Raw genomic sequence first — 21,668 nt, 5'->3', positions numbered from 1 at the left:
CCAAAAAATGGTAGTGCTCCACTTCCTAGTTCATTGAACCCGTCACGTACGGTACAACTCCCTTTACGCCGAGTCATTGCAACGCAGATTTACAACGGAGATCGATAATCGATCTACAGCCATGATGGCGTCAATATCGAAATAAACGTGGGGCATTTGTGGCCTTTAACTTGACGCGGCAATGATCTTGGGGAATGCAAAAAAATTATAATCTCTACCACAACAAAAACGATAATAATTTTAATCTCAGTCAATGATTCACACGATAGTAATTCACGAGGTGTATTGAACACTGAATAATTCATTGCTGAATCCACGTTAATTTATGGGGGAGGAGGAGAAAAAAAATTATGTCGGCTTTTGAAGTAACTGAAAAGTTGCGCAAGACTCTCAATAAGGTATAGCCTAAATACCAACGATCATTGACCCCATGATACGAAACCCGTGCTGGTATCCTTTGTTTTCAGCATTAATCATATACAGGTCAGCGAGACCATTGTACGATTTGGGTTGAGATAGAGTAGTAGGGGGCATCTACTTGACCGCAACAATTGATTGTCATTGACACACAAAGACGCGGGAAGAGTGAAGCGAAATACAATTCAGGATAATGTACAAAGGTCGTTGTACTTATGCCTTATCTCAGTTGACGATCAACAGACACTTGTCATGCGCAATTCAATGGTATGCAATGAGATAAAATAAGACTCAACCCTTAATGTTCATCAATAGCTATAAAATAATTTTTCCATTTTCTACAGTCAATTTTCAAAATGAAAAAATGTCTATATTCATCGGAAAAAATGGTAAATTTGAAGAAAATTGATTTAAAAAAATGAAAAAAATTATCTTTGAGGTATCAAGTTTGATATCTGTAGGCTTATAATTAGGACTTACCTCGCTCTTGAGATTCAGTGGAACATCGCAGGGGGCGTCCATATCGGTCTCAGTTTTTATGTGATGAGAGAGGAGGCCACTGTGGCTATGACGTGGTGGAGCTGCGGTTGCCAACATGTTAGGATGCTGTCTATAGGGCAATTGACGTGGCTGCAGACGTCTGTGATGATAAGGTGATGTTGACAGGTGTGTTGTCTGGGTGCGTAAGTCAGCTGGGGGTGATGCTGGCGCAGCGGTACTGCTCTGTTCCTCCTCGGCTGAGCCCTCCGCCATGTCAACCGAGCATCCCGATGAATCGTTTTCTGAAAGCCAAATAAACACATGAATTATCACATTATATTTACCAAAATGATACAACAATATATCCACCAAATTTCAGATTGATAAATAAAATTGTTTATCCCATGATTTTACTCAGAGCAAGCCAATTGTATCTCACACAATGTCACTAAATTTATCCTCGTACTAAAATAAATCAATAACATTTGCTAATTTAATCAGAAATACCACAATCCATCTATCCAGTTAATTAAATTTGGGGAATCCCACAATGATAGGAGAACGAGCAAGTGCAGCTGTCAAGTGAATTCCCGGACAGTGAAAATTAGAAGGTTCATTTTATCCCTCTTCCGTAAATGGTAAAGAATAAATGAACGACAAAACATCAAAGGGAAAAACCGTATCGTTGGCACTTTACGGGATGCCACGTGTATTATAGTTGTATGCTAGTTTGTGATGCCAATATTCCTCCATCCACCACTCTGAAGCCATAAATGTCTGCTCCAGTGGGCTTTGGCGCCATGACACATTGAAAATGTATAATTATTTTTATCTCAATGCGAGTTCACTCACTACTTTTGGAGATACAGTGAAATTCAAGGGCAATGAAATCACGCCTCAAGCCACGAAGTTTGTGACCTCGTTGTCTTACAGATCTCAATCTTTTTTTTTTTTTTTTTTTTTTAATTCAACATTCTATCTCACTTCTTTCTATGGGTTATAATCCAGCGTTCGTCTGACACCCGAGGAAGATGTGAGAAGAAGAAATGAGAGAAGAGGGGCAGGGGGGAGGGAGAGGGGGCTTTTCAAACGCAACTTAACAACATCTGCTTCTATTTTTGCGTTGGCCCGAGTCCAATCCTTAAAATTTTTTAAACTGTCTGGGTATATGGGCTTATGACGAACGAGCCCTGGACGGATCATTGAGCGTGTGTTTCAAGTAGAAAAGGTCATAAGTCCAGATCACACGCGAGAATACACACAGCATGATAATTTTCATTTGATTTTTTTTGACTTATTAATTTTCCCTGTTTTTGGCTACTGTATTTAGCTGTTAAACGAGGAGGAAATCATACGCGCCAGTGGCTAATATTCACATACAAACATGTAGCTAATGGATAAACAAATGGGACCTCTGGTGGAAAAATATAAACGATAGTTCATTGATTCTATAATTCCCATATCTTTTGATGTTTTTCAGCCACTTTTCTGTGCGAATTCTCCCTTTAATTGTAAAACTAACACAGGTGGCATTTGATTACTTGAAAATTTCCCGCGCTGTGGAAAACTTCCGCTACCGACTGTCTCAAAAGTATAATCTCATATATGTGAGTACGACTGCGCAGGGGATCCAGACGATACGACACTTTGAAGTGGTCGTTTCGTTTTAAAAAAAATAACATGAAAATTTTCGACTCTGGACAATAAAAAATCCGGAGATAATTTTGACTCTGAGTTCACCCCCAGCGTTGTGAAAATAAGTTCATGCCGTTTTTCAGTGTGAATGTACGTATTTAATTTATTCGGAAATAAAATACAACGAGTGGAGTGCAAACTGACGCTGATATAGTGTCAAAATGAACATATTAATCAACACAGCGAGGTGTGTTGGTTTTTCCGAAATTTACCCGACTACAAAATTCACACTTTCCTCGACTTTAAAAATTTTCGTTATGGATTATTATATTGACATTACTTTAAAATAATTCTCCAGATGAAATCCCACTGTCAAACATTATTTTCCAACTCATCAAAATTACCGATCAATCACCATAAAACTTACCGAGCACGACGTAAATTTTACTAGAAAAAAGTGAGGGGAAAAAAAATTAGTTCACGCGATAATTAATGAGGGAAAAAATGAGCAAAACAAGACGAGTCGATTCGTTTAACGAAAAATGAAAAATATGGAATTTAAATCCCAACAAGCTGAATCATTTCATTGTAGTCGTCATCTCATTCGGCCAACAAACGATCATCAATCCAGTGTCGAGGAATTGCATTAATTGCCACGCGCGTGTGTTTCGCAAGACCGAAAATTATTGTATGCTTTAACCACCAGCTGTCGGCATCATGGGAGGAGTGAGACGAATGAAGTGAGGATGAAGGTGGGGTTATAGCCCTAGGAAAGTTAGATGTGTTTCAAGCGATTGTGTTGGCCTGAAATCATCTCTTTCTCGGTGTATAATAGCGGTTATTTCGGAAACTGGATCAATTAGCAGACTCCATTTAGATGCAATAATGAGTAGGGATTGAGGTAGAAATGAAAGGGGGGAAGAAGGGAGTTTATTATAGGAACCATGCAAGAATAAATGTTGGACCTGTATAACAATGTGATACGTCAAAAAGTTCGGACAGCTTCGGGTGAAATAGTGGATATGTGAGCATCAGAAAATTATATAGGACTTTGAGATTTCAGGGAAAAATAATCGTCTATACCTGCACATCAACCGAAATAGGTGGAATTTATAAAATAAGATGAGTATTTGATAATTAAACAACCTGAGAATTATTAGATATTCGATCCTGAATTCCATTAGAAGTTTTAATCATAAATGACATGTTGAAATCGTGGTATTGTAGATATCATATGACTATTTAGTTATCGATATTTACTTATTCAATAAGTCGAGTATCTAAAGACGGAAAGGGTGAATAAAGTGAAATCATATTTCCAATATGTCGGTCCTTTACGGTCTAAATTTACAAACCTGATGGACTAATAAAATTTTAACTCAATCGAACTAATGAAAAAATTCTGCAATTCCACATTTCAATTAAAAATACGAGAATCAATTTTTTTAATCGATTTATGAAGACAATTCTCCTGTTCCCATACGAACATACATTAAAAATCGATAATAAATCGATACCATAAATTTTTTTTATCCTCATTTTTCATTGATTCCCAGTAGTCATAGGTGGATAATTTGAATTCACAATTAATTTATCATCAGATTTTAAGTCATGATTTTTATAATTATAGCCCACCGTAATCCACGTTCAGTTTCACAACCTCAAATCTCCGGAAGATCTGCTAATTCCATCACAAGAAATCAACCTCCTTTCTCCGTTATCATCTCACAAAATCCTCCATAACTTCTACCGATACCCTAGTCAACTGATAGGTGCGTATATTCTATCTAACAAACTTCCCATCACCAAAGACGCACGGGGCATTGAGCAGCAGCCGCCATTACCAATAACCGACGACCATGGATAGACTCTCCAAGCCATGTAATTAAGGGGGAGAGAGAGAGAGAGCGAGGGAGGGGGGGAGAGGAGAGGAGGCTTGATTGATGTTAATTCAAAGGGTAATTAAGAATGTTGCGCATAAAAATCCCGTAATTTATGGTCATTGGGTATAATTATATGTTGACCAGTCTTGTAATTGCAAACGACTCCAGTCGCCTCAACAGCAGCACCAACCTCACTCGACAAGATAAAATTCTAGTTTGTGACTATGGTAAATACTCAATATATAGTCTCAAATCGAAGCCATCATTATACCTAGAGATATGAAGTTTTGGAAAATAAGTATTTACTACTGGGATTTTGCCTGGAGGCTAAACCTCATCCTCAATCATACGGGAGTGGCCGTAGAGTTGAATTTATCGATGTCTACGAGGTCTACCATTTTATAATAAAAAAAAAATATTCTGACTTTATTCATTATTTCGATAATAAAAGTCGGAAAACCCAAAAATTATTGCATTAAAAAAATTAACTATTTCATTATATACTACATATTCTATAGATAAATACTACTCATCCCCCAAAATATGATACGAAATCGTTCCGTTCATTCTTTATTAAACGAATACATTTTTTTATCGAATAATTTACCAAAATTTGTTGAACAATGTGCGCTAATTAAAGGGTTGATTATAAGCCTCTACTACTGGGATTTCACCTAGAGGCTGAGACCTCATCCTCAATCATTCATGAGTGCCCCTCGGGTAAAATTTATGAGTGTCTACGACGTCTGCCGTTTTAGACTAAAAAACATTTACTTTTTTAAAAAATCCTTCAAACTTATACTTTGTGAGAGCCAATAAATAATAACAACCGGATAATCACCGAGTCGTTAAAAAAGATATTTCAAAGGATGAAGGGAGGAATAAAAAAAAAAAGTGAATGAAATGCTAACCAAAAGATCTTTATTCTTTCGAGTGAGGGTGAAGAGATTGGGGGTTAGTTTAGAATTTGATAATGAAAATCAAACCGATTGCTTCCGTTAGCAATGAAGGTGGAGAAGGTACCTTAGGGTTGTAAAGAGAGTGAGAGAGAGAGATGGCGGGGGCCGGGAGGGGGGATAATACAAGAGGTAAAGGCGCAGATGCCTTTCACGATTGATCGGAAAAGCGAACGATAGACGTGTACAGGAATAATCGAAGACCCTTCAATATTGACGAAATGCATTTAATTATTCTACGTGGCAGCTGAAATGAAAGGTATATTCGCATTCGGGTTTCAAGCACAGGATGAGGTACAGATCATAACTCGTTTGATGCTGAATTCTGTATACCTATATTTTCATGTACTTGAGAGACAGCCAATGAAAGCGCGATTCCCAGCGGGACCAGTTGGCAACCGCCCATCGTGACATTGTCCATATTGGGGGAGGGGAGGGAGGGTCATATTTTTTTTTAAGCTCAATTCAGTGTTCTCGGGTACCACAAGTAATTATTATCGGTTTTATTATATTTTTGAGACAAAGGTAGAGAAATTTTTCAGAATAATTCCCCCTTCTACTGCGGTAAAACAGACGCAAAGTGAAATTTTCTCAAAATTTCACTTTCACAACCCTCATCCACAATTATTTTACCTAAGAAAATTAATTCTCAAGTGAAATAAATTTTTTTTCATACATTTCCATCCTTATAACATCACTTTTTTTTTTTCTCACGGATGTATTTCAAATCCTTAACCAACGAAATAACCCCAAACTCGGGCATCAATGTACGTTAATTTAACCAACACATTGCACAAACGTTAAGGTAAGTACCGGGGAGGTAATGCTCGTTTCGTGCGATACCATTCTGTCAGAAATCCACCGGGCTTTGTCGGGAGTCACGAAACGCAAGGATTAAACCGAACACCGGAGCCAACACCGTTAATGCGAGACTCTGTGAACGGTCAGGAGTGAGAGGAGAGGACCAACATGATGGGTTGGGTGGTAAGGGGAGTGAATAAGGGGATGATGGGGGGAGGGGAGGATGAAGAGGAGGAGGAGAGGGTGAGGAGGTGAGAGAGGCATTGACTACGGTGTATATTCCAAATGCTTCTTGCTGTGCGTGCAGCCGACGCCCGTTTGTACCATTATATCCCATGTATATATACTACTGAGGGCTTGGGAGGCCGTATCCATAAATCGGCCCCTCGAAAAGGAATACGATAAAGGGGGGGGGGGTTAAAGGGGGATGGAAAGGAGGTGGGGGTGGAGAGAGGGGAGACTCTTCAAAGCGCGAATCGTTTAGGTCCCAGGAGGGAAGAGAGAAGAGGTACGACAGACTGGGGAGTTTGAGCTACAAACGCACTTACACTAGTTGTGATACAGAGCTGGGAGAAATTGGAGAATTGAAAAGGGGCTTTTCCATGAATTTATGTCATGTTTTTGATTCATGGAAAATTTGTATTGCTATCTTGGTGAGACACGTGTGAAATTCCCTGGTATTTGTCATTAATTTTGATCGAGTTTTCATTTGGCTCTTGATAATTTTTTCATGAAATATTTTCAAATAATTTGAAAAATTTATTAATACGTTATAATTACAATTAAATTATTAAATATTGAATATTAAATGAAATGAGAATAAATTTTTAAATGAATTTTAACCTCAGTAAGTGCATCAATTATCACAATTCTTACAAAAGTCAAACAACTGTAAAGTATCGGATTTAATACCTCGGCAAAACCGGCTGATCAACCGCTCATTCTACCCCTCCCTCTCCTTCCCTCCCTAGCCCCCCCTCCCCTCTTCCGCCCTCATCGTCATGCCGTATGGGTTATAAAACCAAACGCAGGAAGAACATTTTATCTTTTACGACGCGGCCGACTGGGCTTAAACCCCTGTCTAAAAATTGTAATTCTGCTGGGTAGTCGGGACGGGAGTGCATTAAACCCCGAATTACCACAAATAGAACTTTAAGCGCACGCAACCATTATAATGGTACTCACCTCCCCTCCCCCCCGGCCCCGCACTCTTGGCCTTTTTCTCCGGACAAGCCACTCCTGAAATCTTTCTCCCTCTTGCCTCACCCCCCCTGCTGAGAATATATTTATACTGAAACTATGCCTATGCCTTTTAGTCTTTACCACTGCGGGAAACTGACAAAACATGACATATGGCCCCGATATACTCCGTCGAGAGTCTATTCTGCGATTGAGACAATGAAATTCAAAAATTACGCACAATTAAAAGCAGCGAAATTACGATGGAAAAAAAAAATTAGTCAGCGTTTCTATCACAATATTTTAAATAAATTACGGGATTACAGACCAAAGTCGTTATTGTAAAAGCAATCCTATGGTTGTTAATCACTGAACAAAAATACGATTGAAATATTTGACTAAAAGTGAATTAAAAATTCACTTAATAATTAATTCATCCCTATTTCATCAATTCCTGTTTAAATTATCAAAGCATTCCATGCGTTCGCGAAAATATCGCAAATAATTATCCGATTGTCATGCTATAAGTATCACTCAGCTGATTTCGTGTTCAAAATTGAGGTGATCGATACAGAAATGAATTAAAAATATTGACAATATTTTTTTTTCATTTTTACTATACTTTTAATTAATATTATTCATTAATATGCACATATAATATATATAATATAACAACCAATTGTTCCATCAAACTGAACAATTACTACCTCATTATTATACAGACATATTAACAATAAATCAGAAGAAAAAAATACTTGGTCTCCACTTCTCGTATGTCATCACCAATTCCCTCCAAAAATTATCATAACCAATTTCATTATTCCCAGCATCGAAAATTATAATTGGAGTGAGCGAAACGCGAGAATCTTCAACATCGAGCGAGGGACCCTCTGGCTTTTGCCACGCAAATTAGAACCATTAGACATACCCTACGTACAAAAAAAAAAACCCTCGACACTGTCACCGAGCCGCGGGTCTTACGTTATAACCCTTTTTTTTTCGGCAGAGAAATGAGAAGGAGGTGGAGGGCGTTACGCACGTGCGTGCTTCTTTATAAATTATCAGAATTAATGACGACGCACGCTTCATAGGGCCCCCAACTAAGTGTCACGTCCTTCCAATTGTGAATCATCCCCACGTACCCATTAAATAGTACAAATAATTCGGGGATCGATAAAGAGAAGAATAAAATGAAAGGATTCCATTGAATTACACGATTTTGACTCCTTTACGAGGAATTATTATGCCGTGTATTTGATGAGTGAAAGGAAAGGGATGAAAAGAAATCGCTCGGATCATTTTCCATGAGTGGATTTTGCCACGCGTACGATTATTATTTCAATGGGTAATTCTATGTGTGGACCTGTAGAAAAGTGGATAATTTGTCGTGACGAAATGTTCACATCGAATGAAGGGAATCGGCTACCAGGGATTTAAAATAATTATTTTCATATTTCCAGACTATTCCAACGGTACAAAAATTGTTCTGACACACTACCCCCACTCCCTCGATCAACGGGGATGTTGAATTACTAGTGAGAAAAAAAAAATACCGAGGACGATGTGGAGGAAGATTTGCGGCGGGTCGGGTTGAATCGATCGTCTTTCTTGACCTCGAGAATATCGCTATCGCGCTTTTATTGGACTTTCAAGGCCATTACGAGAACCATTACATTTTTAGTTTCATAATTCCGACGTTCGTTGAGATGTGATTCCAAAGTGAATTCCAAAATCTCAAATTGAATAATTTTTTTTCCATGAAAATTCTATTTAAAATTCAAATCCATTTTTCCAGTTATAAATGATACATCAAAAATTCTCCCTGCGTGGATTTTATCGGCAAAATATGAAAACAATGACACGATTTCTCGGATCAAGTTCCAGAGGTCCGAAAAAAAAAATATCCCTCTCTCGACGAAGCTTTGATAAACCGTCGTTTCTTTTGTGACCACTTTTGAAGTGCCTATCCCAACAATATCGTGAGTCGAGTATACCGCCTTTAGGATTCTCTATCGCCTGTGTATTCCCTCCTTTCTACGTCGTGAAACCACCCCTTACCCCAACCCCCACAGTCGACGTTCCATCTCCCCCTTTTTTTTTTTATTCTCCTCTGCACCCCTCATTCTGTTCTCGATCGTGCGCCCGAGAGACGGAGTAAAGAACCCTTTCAGATTTACCACCCCATCTATCTCTCCCGACCACCCCCCACCCCCTCACTCACTCACTCTCTCTCTCTCTCACTTCCTCTTTCGCTTCCCCCGCTTTCCAGTCACGCCGTAGACACGTGTTCGTGTTTACCTTGCCGCTGGGTAAAACGGTCACATGGTCTAGATTTATGCACCAAATTGTATTACTCGGGACACAAAAAAGAAAATTAATTCATCCTAATTAGCAATATTTTTTCATCGTTTCCTAATATTTTATTAAAAATCAATATATCATATGGCTATACCGAATAAAAGCTGATACATCTGACTTATGAATATAAATAATAAAAAAATATTTTATCTCAGAAGTATTATATTTGATAAGACGTAGTTATCTCGTCAACATTTAATTTGAAATCAACATTTTTGAATCAAAACTCATTAGAAACTATTAATTCTCCTTCATATAAAATTCCGTGACCTCCAAGAAACATCTCAATTAATGCTACGATATTCTATTATTAGCAAATTTATTTATTCGACGAGTGAACAAACAAATTCCTTTCATTTCCCCTCATTACAAATTTAGCACGTAAAAGTGGAATTAATTATAATGCAAACTGAGCACGTTCCAATAAGTCTCACGTGTCCATCATATCGATACTGGAAATCTTAATTTATCGTCTTCTAACCGGACCAGACATTCAGATACAATCGAATCTATTTTCAACCGTCTGCCTTAAGCCAGGGTAAACAGGTCAACAGCCGAATGATTAGAAAAATATTGCACTTTGTTACAGAATATCAAATCTGAAGTATCTGGATAATTTTAAAAAATCAGCATGGCCTCCAAAAAGGGTATACTAATTAGGAAAATAATTAGAGTGTAATGAAGCGAAGAATTTGAAGTGAAAAAAATTAATAGAACGATAATTAAACGCGCCGAGAGGAAAATTCAATAAACTCACAAAAAAAAAAATGAGAAAATTACGTGTCGAAACATAATCCACGAGCGAACAATAATTCAATAAAAAAAATTGAGTCGAAGCTGAAATTCTGCGAATGGCAACATAAATCCTACCTTTTTCATGCAAAACTTCAATTACCCCAGGATATATTTAACCCCTGAAAATAAACATTGACCCCTATCGTCATTCCCAAAAGGCGAAAATTGTTTCAGACTCGAAATGAACATCTATCGACCAATAATAGAAGTTGAACTCCGATATAAATTAAGAAAGTCGACTCCCCTTCATTAATAGCCGTCAGACAGAATATGCGCTACATATGCTCTTCTCAATCTCCAGAGTCGATCCTTCAATTAGCATTTTGAGGTCACACTGGAAGCATCCAAACCCATCACATACTTGTATGCGTGAACTCTGACGTATTGTCATCCTAGTATGTGTACCAATCACGTGAATATGTGTGGAACTACATAATGTACATAATTATCGAATAATTAGGACTGCAGAGTTAAATAAAAAAAAATGTGGGAGGAATTATCACCAGTTTCTCATCGACTGAGAGAAATTTTATGAATAAAAATTACCCTATGGTACTAGAAAAGTTTATCATGACTCATCAATACCTCACGTCTATCCCGGGACTCAGCAAAAATTAATATGTGATAATCAAATGTTATTTTACGTTGGAGAAATTGTTTTCTAGGTTAGAGAAATTTTATCCTGGCACAGAGAAAGATAGTCACCTAATGCATTCTAATTACCGTTTAAAAATTAATTTTTCCATCACCTGATATCACAATAGTTCTCCACAATCCGACAAATCCGGAACCATTAATAACATTATAATGTTTTCATTCAAAAATAAACAATTCCAAAAATAAATCTCCCTATTCAATTAACCTGACTGATACAATATTATATCACCCAATTGTTCCTATCTCAAAGTAGCTCGAATATCTTCGAAAATAATTTCCAGATGTTTCCATTCCAATAATAATAATTCCATTCCACCATAATTTTAATTCGCCTGAATAATATCGTACCTCCAGAATAATAAATCTACCCAATGATCAGAAATATCTAAAGTTATCCGTCTCATTTCTCTCTATTTTCATCGTCGATCAGTACTGTCACATCACAATACCATAAAATTTCTCCCTCTACCTCGACAATTTTCATTCCAGTGGCCAAAACCCATCCGGCGCATTTTCAAATTCATTAAAATAACCCCCTAACAACATTAAAAACTTTCACAACTAAAATTAATGCAATTTTGTTGGTATGAAAAGCCATGCACCTGTACTCTGTAAATTTTTAACATCTAAACTGCTCTAATTTTACCCTCAAACACACTGTATTTTCATACATACTACTGCACACAGTTAACCAGTATGTATTACCTTGGGTTTCATGTGTATGAGTGAGAAGACCAGTCACTGGCCAGAACACAACAGAACAGGGGATCCGTAGACTAGACGAGAGGCCCTGTTTGAGTTTATAGTTCGCTTGTGAACAGCGCATTTAGATGACCTACCTAATTACCAATATTAGCTGGCTTATAATAAGCAATGTTGCATGTACGAGTGTGTGTGTGTGAAAGAGAGAGAGAGACGGAGAGAGAGTGAAGGTGGAAATGTTACTGGTGTCCAATACTCAACCGGTGAACAAATCCGTGAGTGATGTAAGTAGGGCGTCGCGGTGACGTATGTTGTGAAGATTTTATTATAATTCAACGGTCGGATTTATCCAACAATTTTCTATTCCGGGTTTTGTACTTTAATTGTCCGTGGATTAATTTTCTCGAGAATTCCTGACGTCATTCTCGGTATAAATTCATCACTGGTGGAGAAATAATTCAAGGAATTTTGGAGGCGACAACGAGTCTGAGTGTTTAATTCATATTATTATGAACATGAAACCAGTCAACGATCAATGAATTTATCGCATCTAATTGGGAACATGTGATAATGAAATTGATATTTTTAAATATTTTTCTGAAGTATTTTTTAATGATTATCGAGAAATATAATTTCCCCCGAAAAAAAAAACAACAAACTTTTGCCCTTATTTTTCCGGCCAAAGAGTTTAGGAACTAATGACGGTAATTACTGATCTTTATCAAGGGGAGCGGACTTAACGATATCCAATTTCATTAGGTGTGAAGAAAATTGTGAGAAAATTTCTGGTACCCTAAATTCCGTCGTTAACTTCAGAAGATAATTGTGGTATTTACTCTTCATTTTTAATTGACTAATAAATTATATTATTGAGTCCCTCATTTAACACCCAGATTTTGCAACCTTGCCAATTGTTAATCCATCATTTTGTCGTTTGAAACAGGTCGATAATTACCAGTAGAATTGATTCATCAAGGACTCTCTACCACAAACACCATGAAAATTCATCCGATTGTGACATCAGCCTACTTACAATTAGCAAGAGTCCATCGTAATGACTCGTAAGTAGTAGTAATCAAGAAGCAAACGGTTAATTGGAATTGACCGGATAAAAGAATTAATGGAGAGGCATTCAAACTGGGTTGAGGAAGATGGAGGGTATCCAATAGCCCTCATACTCTGATAACTCATCCATCTGCGTCTTCAAGTACAATTTTTTCATATTGAATAAAGCCTAAAGGCCGTCTAATTGCCCCATGCATTGATAGTGCAATTGGGCGCAGGCGTGTGATAACGAGCCGGTGGCGGCAGTTGTCAAATTAATACGTGATACACAAATACTAAAGAGCATTGCTAATTACTGATTTGTAAAAAATAATCAATCAATTACGATTTTGATAAAAATTGAAGGCCTAAAGACACCGAAAAAAGGCGAATGCATTTGTACAGAAGTTGCAAATTAGCCAGCAACTCTGGCAATACTCATACCCAAAAATTCAATTATCCACTTGTTTTGATGATAAAAATAATTGTTAAAAATCGACGAATCGAAACATGGAAATAACGCGAGACTCTCAAAACGACAAAGTCTTTAAAACGAGTTTTATTTGTCGGTTTTATTCGTGCCATGTAGATAACGCAGTTTTATAATGCGGTTTTAATTATTCTATTTGTCATGAGTGTACCATATAACCATTTCTGGTACACTCTGTTTACCAACGCTTTTTCACTTGTCGTATACTTGTGCACACCCCAGTGGTACAACACAACTTTTATAACGTTTGTATTATTATTTGACGCTGAAAAACACTGACGTGTCTCACGGTGCGGTCACGTGTACACCCGAGTAATTACAACTGCGTTAGCCAGCGATAATTAGGAGATTATTAGACTCTCTGTCTTTATCTGTCGTTTTAATGATACGTTTTTTTTTTGTCGTTCTTCCTCTGCTCTCCGGCTTTATTTTTTTTTTAATTGCCGGGCTGACGTGGCCGGCTGTTTGTGTGGGTAATACCAACGACAACGATTCAATTAAGCACAAGCTCCAATGTGTGTATTGTCGCTAATCAATTCAACGATGTGCCAGAGGTTTTATAATGCACGTGAATAAATTTTTTTTTCAACTACACGGGATTAAATTCACGTCAAAAAAATATCAAAAGCATTATGCAAAAAAATTATGTGAAAACTCCTGCTGTTTCTATATTTTTATCAAGCCCCGAGTTTTCGCGAAAATTCTGGGAAAAAGGGGACGGCAGTTGAATAATTCAGGACCTTCCCAGAAAATTCATTAGATCGAAATGAGATTGTTGTCGAAAAGGTAATATGCGAATTTTAGAGACGAATATTCGCAGTTTTTCTCAGTAAATTTTTTCATTTAGTTCGAGGACACGTGCGAGAGAGAGAAAACAAATGTTTTAATTATGTTCGGGAAATACTTAATAAATTTTTGCATTTGTTTAGTTGACAATAAACAATTTCGTATTAAATTCTTTCCAGGAAAAAAGCTCCCTTTCAATTCACCAATTTACATAAAATTGATTCCGCATTCGACTACGCATTTTATCCGCATTAATTCTAAAATTCTTTCCTTCCTTCATTTATCCGTTAATTAAATTTATTTGACCGTGAAATCATCCGACCTTCGAAGGTCATCTGTCGACCGTCAAAACCGACGAAAATTATTTTATACAATTCCCCTACAGGTCAATCATTTTCCACTAATTATGAATGATCATTAACTTCGTAATATTCAACTATAATGTTCCGCGGTAATTAAATTTTTTCCTCAGTCAGTATTTTAAAATAAGAAATCTCTCTACTTTAAAAGAAAAGAAATACCGGCGAACGCCAGCGCCTGAATTCCCCCCGTTACAAATGAGATAATCCTTTGTTTACATTCGACTCAAAACATTCGAGGATCGGATGACCAGAGCGAGCGAGGGGGACGGAGTTCCGAGAACTGCGCGAGGAAAAAAAAGGGGAGCGGTTCTATTGTTTTGAACGCCGGGCATCGCTCTCCGCAGCTTTAAGATACCCATTCGTTTACGTATAAAAATTCAACTCACCTGTCTTATAATATTGTTGAATCTCCCCCACCAGCCGACTGTTTGTCTCCGTTCTCTGATGTTCTCCGATTACCCCTGTATATGCCACTTTACTGCCTTCAAACTCAAACAAATTGTCACGACACGTTACGTCATCACTCCAGGGAAAAAATCCGTGATCCGTTTTGAAAGTGATGATATCAACCAACAGTTTATTTAAAATTATTAATCAGCCGGAGGGGCTGGCAATGTAACACTCAGATCACCCGATTGTTTATCTCTCCAGTCTGGCACATGCCCACTTTTTCAACTCTTCAGTTTATTATATTTATTCTCAAATAATCGTGTCACTCTACTTCACACACCACAATTTCTCCGTCCGGCCTTTGTTCCGATAAAAAAACACAGTCAATGTTCACCCCCGACCCCACAAACAATCACAAAATCCTCATCCAGACTCGGAACAAACAAATTTCACAGTTTAATCATCTCTCCACTTCTTCAATCCTTCAACGATTAAAAATTTCATTCCAATTTATTTCACCTCAACAACAATCTCCCAACGAATTCCCCCCGATATTAAAACGTTTTATTCACACGATATAAAATCACTGAATCTCGGTCGTGGAAACGTGGTTGGCACGTTGCGCGTGTTAACCAGAGGACGCGATGGAAGGGAAAATTTTCCCTCGCGAAATAAAACTGTGTTGTACACGAGTTGCGCTCTGAGTACCTCGCGCACCGCAGTCTCGCTGCGTTATGAGCCCAACGGAGTGTATACCGAGCGGCAGAAGAGGTGGCCTTAACCGCTATCCCCTCTCCCTCGCGCCCTACCAACCAGCTGCTCCCCCCACGGTATTCAGACCCGTTGTATTTTCCGTGTATAAAGCGTTCAGTTTGCCAGTGTGGTGGGGTACGTAGGCGTGACATTGGGCGGTACCGATGCGCCGGAGGTGGGCCGCAAGATATATTCCAACATTGTTATGATTGTTATGAGTGTTCAGAGAGGCTTTTGCCACACTCTCTCAGTTTTCCGAGTGCGATTCGATGGGTGACGGGGGCAGTTTGGTGGGTGGATAGGGCGGGGGGTATTTTTTTTTTTCTTCATTTTTTTTTTTCAAGGGGTACCACTGTAATATTGTTCCCCTTTTCGTCGGCCACGAACGAACGAGCTCGTAACCGTGATGCAAATCAGCCTCAATATGGGGGGGTGAGGAGGGGGGGAGGGGGTCCAGGATTTTGCTTGTGCCGAGAGTGGGATATCTGAGCGATTGGAGTCGGGTTATTTCCACCTACCATCCCACCCCCTTCTGTTTCGAGGGTTTGCCGCTTCTGCTGCTGCCACCTGCCGATCTTGGTGAGGTGCCCCCCTCCCTCCTGCTCTTCCTCCCCCCTGCCCTTACCACTGATCGAGAAAAACCCTTTTTTTTCCCAGCAGAAAACATTTTTTTGGGCGGGAGCGGGACAAGTGTTTGAAAATTCAGATAAGTTTGGTGGATTTTTTTGAGAGTGGGGAGAGCGATGGTTTGTCGAGGGGGGGAGGGAGAAGAAGGATATGTAGGTGAAAAAATAGGAGAGAGGGCAAAGTGGAAGAGATGATGGCGGGTGAATGCGCTTTGCCAACGCCCCCAAAAAACGAACGAGGTCGATAGATTTTTTTAACGGATATATAACGGGCTGAGTGAGTTTGAACTCCATTGGTTAACGTGTTTGAAAGTCTTTCAGGAGAATTCAATGTTTTTGGTGACTGGAGAGGGGGTGAATCTTGTGGTGATTTGTAGAGGGAAAATGTGGGAACTGGGGGGTAAAAGATGGAGGAGACGGAGGGACTTGTGGAGATATCAATGAAATTTAAGGGGCTGCGAAGTAAAAATTTGTGGTTCAAGTGGATGATTATGACTTGATGGGGGTAGGACTGGGTTAAGGGTGGGATGGACTTAGTTGACATTGGAGTGTCAATCAAAAAAGGGCCTCCCGATGTAGGGATTTGATTCCCGTCGATTGTAACGTCTTTCAAGGATATTTTAAATCTCCCTAAACGTGTAGTTGATCGTTGTGATAATTAATTGATTCGAAGGGCCAGATGTGTATAAAAAAAATAGAAAAGCTTTGACTACATTTCTACCCCATCATATTTAATAAAATATTTAAAAAATCATGTCCTCACTTTCCGTTCTAGCGATCTTCAGGAGATTAACATCGGGAAAATTTTTTAAGGGTTCCACCCTCGCCCCAACTATTCAGCCTCGAAGGCAGGGGATGCCTCGGTAACAGTGGTCCCTGATTTGTAAACTAGCCCTCATCCTTTTTCAACTTTCTTCATCACTCTTTTTCTCTCTTCCCCTTTTCAGTTTCTTCCGAGGGGCCGTTACATGCACGAGAGAGCGTCACGCCAGCTGACAGTAAATTAATGTTCTTATTTACAGGTCGTCTGTCCCCACCCCCACCTCGGACAACGGAGACCAAGCGTCTTATCGATCGTAAATGCCCCCTTTCCCGCAAACTCGACTGATTAAGAGGATTATGGACTTCACGCGCCTTCACCAAGAAATCTAAGACAGCAGATGGTTGATTTTTAATGTAAACACCTGATTATCATCACTTGCCTCGCTCCGAATGGCATTCCACTACTTCCTGCTGCACAATCAATCCAAATATCCGTGTAATTACGAAGTGATTAAGTGAATGAGGGGAGTAATGATGTGAATGGGTGCAATTTCTCAGAAATTTCACGAAGAAACGAAGAAAACTGATGAACTTATTAAGGTTCGAATTAATCGATGAAAACGTGCACTGGAATTTTTTAAATAAAAATTCCAGGACCGGCGCGCCCGGTCATTAATATGAAGCTCATTAATATGAAGACAGCACCGCCCCCGACTGAATTATATAATAATTACCGCACAACAAAATTAATTTTCAGGTCCTTTCATCTCTTACCGACCAAAAAAAATTTAATCCTCTAAATAACATACACCTCCCTCAAGGGATTTTTCTGACCATGTTCTCGTCCTTCTGGAGCTCCTCTCCAGGCCTCCCCCGACCTACCCCAACGCTCCTAAAGCCCAAAAGCAACGAGCAAAGGAACCAGCTAAAAACAACGAGGGAAAAAAACAATTACCACCCACATGAGAAACGAATGAATGAAAATCCACGTGTCCTCCTTCAATCAAATCCACGTGCCGTCTCCATTGGTAGGTATACATACGACGTCGAATTCTCATGCTCGCACACAGACAAACCCGATAGGATCCCTCCCCAACACACTCACTATGCGACGGCGAACGGTAAAAGCTCCCCGTGTCGGCATACACCAAAGTTGTAGGAGTCGGCAGGATGTGAGTCCTCGTGCCATCTCACTTGGTACCCCTTGTTGCGCAACCTCATTCCTTTCTTTTTTTTTCCCCCCACCCACCCCTCAGCCACCCTCATCCTCACCAGCCGTATAACCAACACCACTTCCCCCATCTTCTCGGGGTTCTCTTGTTACCACACACACCCTCAACCACCGTCTGGTAGTATCCGTACACCTTCACGACCCCCTTCCCCCATTCCCCCTACACCTCGCCGATTTCTCCACTTTCATTCGCTACCCCCATCCCCCCACATTCTGCTGGTTTCATTCAGCTTCACTCGTGTCTTTCCTTCCTCTTCTCACCCCTCCCCCCCGTTCACTTTTTTACCTCCTTTTTATCCCTCTTCTAACTCACTCGCACGGAGCCAGCACTTTGTACTTTTAATCGATCCACCCCTCCTCATCCCCCTGCGCTACTCCTTTCCTTTCTGTTCACATCGTCCCCCTTCAGTTTGGTACGCTCATTCGTGGTAAACCACATTGCTCTCTCGGCACTGGGTTACCGACTCTTTCACGACTCCCTTTCGCACCCCCTACCACTGGCTCTTCTTTTCTCCACCGACGGCGTGCCGACACGCTTCTCCACCCTTCTTCTTCTCCCTGTTACTTTTTTTTTCGACGTTTTATTTTGACTCGTTTTATTTCACTCCACTTTTATTTCCCTCTTTCCACCAACTTTTTCATTTCCCACTTTTCTTTTATAGGTGACAGAGGTCTTCTGGTAATTCTCGTGTGGGACAGGCCGGTTGCGATCCCCGGATCCTTATTTTCAGGAGCAGGAGGTGATTCCAGAGCCCTTTCGACGGAATATGAACCCAAAATAATTCAGATCTCACTGACTTTTCGGGAAAATCCCACTTAAACATTTTTTCTTCAATAAAAAATCATTTCTCCCCTGGACTCAAATGAATAAATCAGAGATCGTGGGGAGAGTCATTTAATCTGTAATCAATCTGTAATCATCTTGCGATGTCCGTCGCTCTAGATCGTCACCTTCGTATCGTCTGTCAATGCACTCGTGCCCATTCTCATCGTCAACCATCGAATCGGTCAGGATTTTTAGCTAATTAATGGAACGAGCCGAACAAAGTTGCCAGCTCCCTGGGGTCTTTTAAGTGCCCCCTCCACCACTTATTTTTTTTCAACACATTAAAGCACCTATCTCGACAGCCAATGCACTTGTATGCGAGTTCCGGTTCGAGAGTGTGAGTGAGATAAAAAAAAAGGGGGGGAAAAAAGCCCGTGAGGTTAACCACCGTATCGGCTCGGAAGGAACAGCAGAAGCAGCACGAAAGAGAGATGAAAGAAATGAGAAAAAAAAGGCACATACCTTGGCCAGAAGTGAGGTCGGGAAAAAAAAATCCAACGAATAAGGTGTGGAATATCACGTGGAAAGCGTTGAAAGAGATTAACCGCATAAACGATTACTTCCGTGGGAGGGTGTTCGTGTTATATCATCGCCAAAAGTATCTTGTACTGTGTGAGAGCGAATCACACCATAAATACACTGATTTCACAAAAAAAAAAAATTAAGAACAATTCTAGTGCTGGGAAAATGTCAATGGTCCCCAAATTTCTTGGAACGTTTGATAAAAACGGGGGATAGAGTAATTTATTTATCGTGATAGCGATCGATTAACGACTGACAAACGGTAGGAAATAGGAAGCCACCAAATCCATTTGTTAATAGTAAATATTTATCGATGCAATAAAATTTTTTATATGCAGTGAGTCATGATATATTTTTTGAGAAAATTTCCTCCTTTGGTACCATCAAGAAAAGAAATCCTCTTTTGTTCTCATACCCTGCGGTTGATGCTACTTTGCATCAAACGGGTGCAACAATGTTGCGGATGAAGGAGGAGACATGAATGAGCTGGACAAATTGTGTTGATACATGCAATCTGACAAAATGTTGCAGCCTGATTATCGAACAATGGAGAAGACCATGAGGATGTCTGAGGTTTTGCGGGATTTTGAAATGTTCACTAACAAGACTTTCTCAAGCTCAAGAATTGTAAAGACACTCTCAAGACATGTTCGAGTCTGCAAACGTTAACCTGTAAAATAATTCTTGAAATGATCAGTTAAATAATTTCGTAACCGATGTGAACCCCCAGTGCATGATTTTTCACATCTTCTTCTACTGGATATTAACAAATGATATCCAAACTATTCAATGAATCACCACTAATATCATGTGCAGCGTGAATGCTCCAACCGACGTCAATAATATCAGTTATTGACTAGCTCTAGTAGGCTTCCACACCTAGGCCCTATCAACCCCAGTATCAATGTGGTCATCCGCGGCTTTTGTTTGATACCCTTTCCACATCCCTAAAATGACAGTATCCCAAAGCCTCATTGAACCAAACCCGAGTGTACCCTTGGGCAACTGTCCACGGAAGCCCTCCGCTCACTTCTCTGGATTCACGGATGATCCGTCAATACTTGCCAGGTCAACCTCTTCCCATACACATCTCCAGTTGTATCACCATCTCCCTCACTCGTTCACCCATGCCAAACTGTTTTCGGACAATATTAAGCCGCCCAGTATTTCCTGCCTGGTAGCTTCGAACATTAAACGTGCGTATATAGCCTCATAATATTGCAATCCGCGGCCATAATTTACGTCGTTTTATAGTTCAAACTGCAACCTACGTAGGCCAGGGGCGCTCAAGCAGTTCGGTATGTCGAGTTTCGCAATACTGTGTACATAAAAATATTGTTAATTCGGAAGGACGAGGAATTAACAAATTCCCCTGGAAGTCATCCCATCAGTCCCTAACTTCACATCGACACAACACCTCGACAAAATCCCGCCAATCAGATCCTCGAATATTCCCAAATATTTCATTCCCTTCGTTTTAATTGGCCGCCTCCCATGGGTTTCCCCTCGTTTCGTCCTCGTGGCGCTGGTGTAGCCCAGTAGATGCGCGCGCCGATCCTTTGTTTCGACAGCCAAGACTAATGTACACTTGACCAGTCATCGATTCCACCGTGAAAAAACCCCAAGATATTCCAAAAATAATCGAAACTGAATATAAAATGAAAATATCATACCACAAGTTGCGAACCATCGCATTTAAAATCTCACCGTTGACTACAGAATTGAGATATACCATTTTATAGTGAACAATCGGAATATGGAAACGAGAGAAGGTTATATTTTATGAAGTTACTGAGAATTCGCTCGTCGACGTGGAAAGTACGGTCATATACATTGAGTAGGAGGGTATATAACATTCGTATCTTTTGCGGTAAGGTATAGAAGTGTTTCTGAAGACGAGTGAGCCATTACTGAAATTACTGATGATTTCGAGGCTCGCAAATCATAATTCGCCGCCTTCTCTGTCTCCCCTTGGTTATAACCCCTCGTAACAGGTTAACGCATCGCCGGCTT

The 21,668-nt window shown here is 39.7% G+C and overlaps 1 protein-coding gene across 7 annotated transcripts in view; it reads right to left on the bottom strand.

Annotated features, from left to right (window-relative positions):
- The window catches only part of Pdm3 (pou domain motif 3), a 99,986-nt gene extending 84,320 nt beyond the window's left edge, over positions 1–15,666 (bottom strand). For all 7 annotated transcript variants that reach the window (XM_064134359.1, XM_064134361.1, XM_064134363.1 and 4 more), the window contains exons 1-2: positions 14,932–15,666; positions 898–1,199 (exon numbers count right to left, since the gene is read on the bottom strand). In XM_064134359.1, coding sequence (XP_063990429.1) covers positions 898–1,170 — 273 coding nt within the window. In that variant the 5' untranslated portion in view covers positions 1,171–1,199; positions 14,932–15,666. The remainder of the gene's footprint in view (positions 1–897; positions 1,200–14,931) is intronic.
- Between the last annotated feature and the right edge of the window lie 6,002 nt (positions 15,667–21,668).

Source organism: Diachasmimorpha longicaudata, chromosome 14, assembly GCF_034640455.1.
Source record: "Diachasmimorpha longicaudata isolate KC_UGA_2023 chromosome 14, iyDiaLong2, whole genome shotgun sequence".
NCBI lineage: Eukaryota > Metazoa > Arthropoda > Insecta > Hymenoptera > Braconidae > Diachasmimorpha > Diachasmimorpha longicaudata.
The sequence above is the reverse complement of the archived record's forward strand: the minus strand, read 5'-3'. Positions and strand labels throughout refer to the sequence as shown.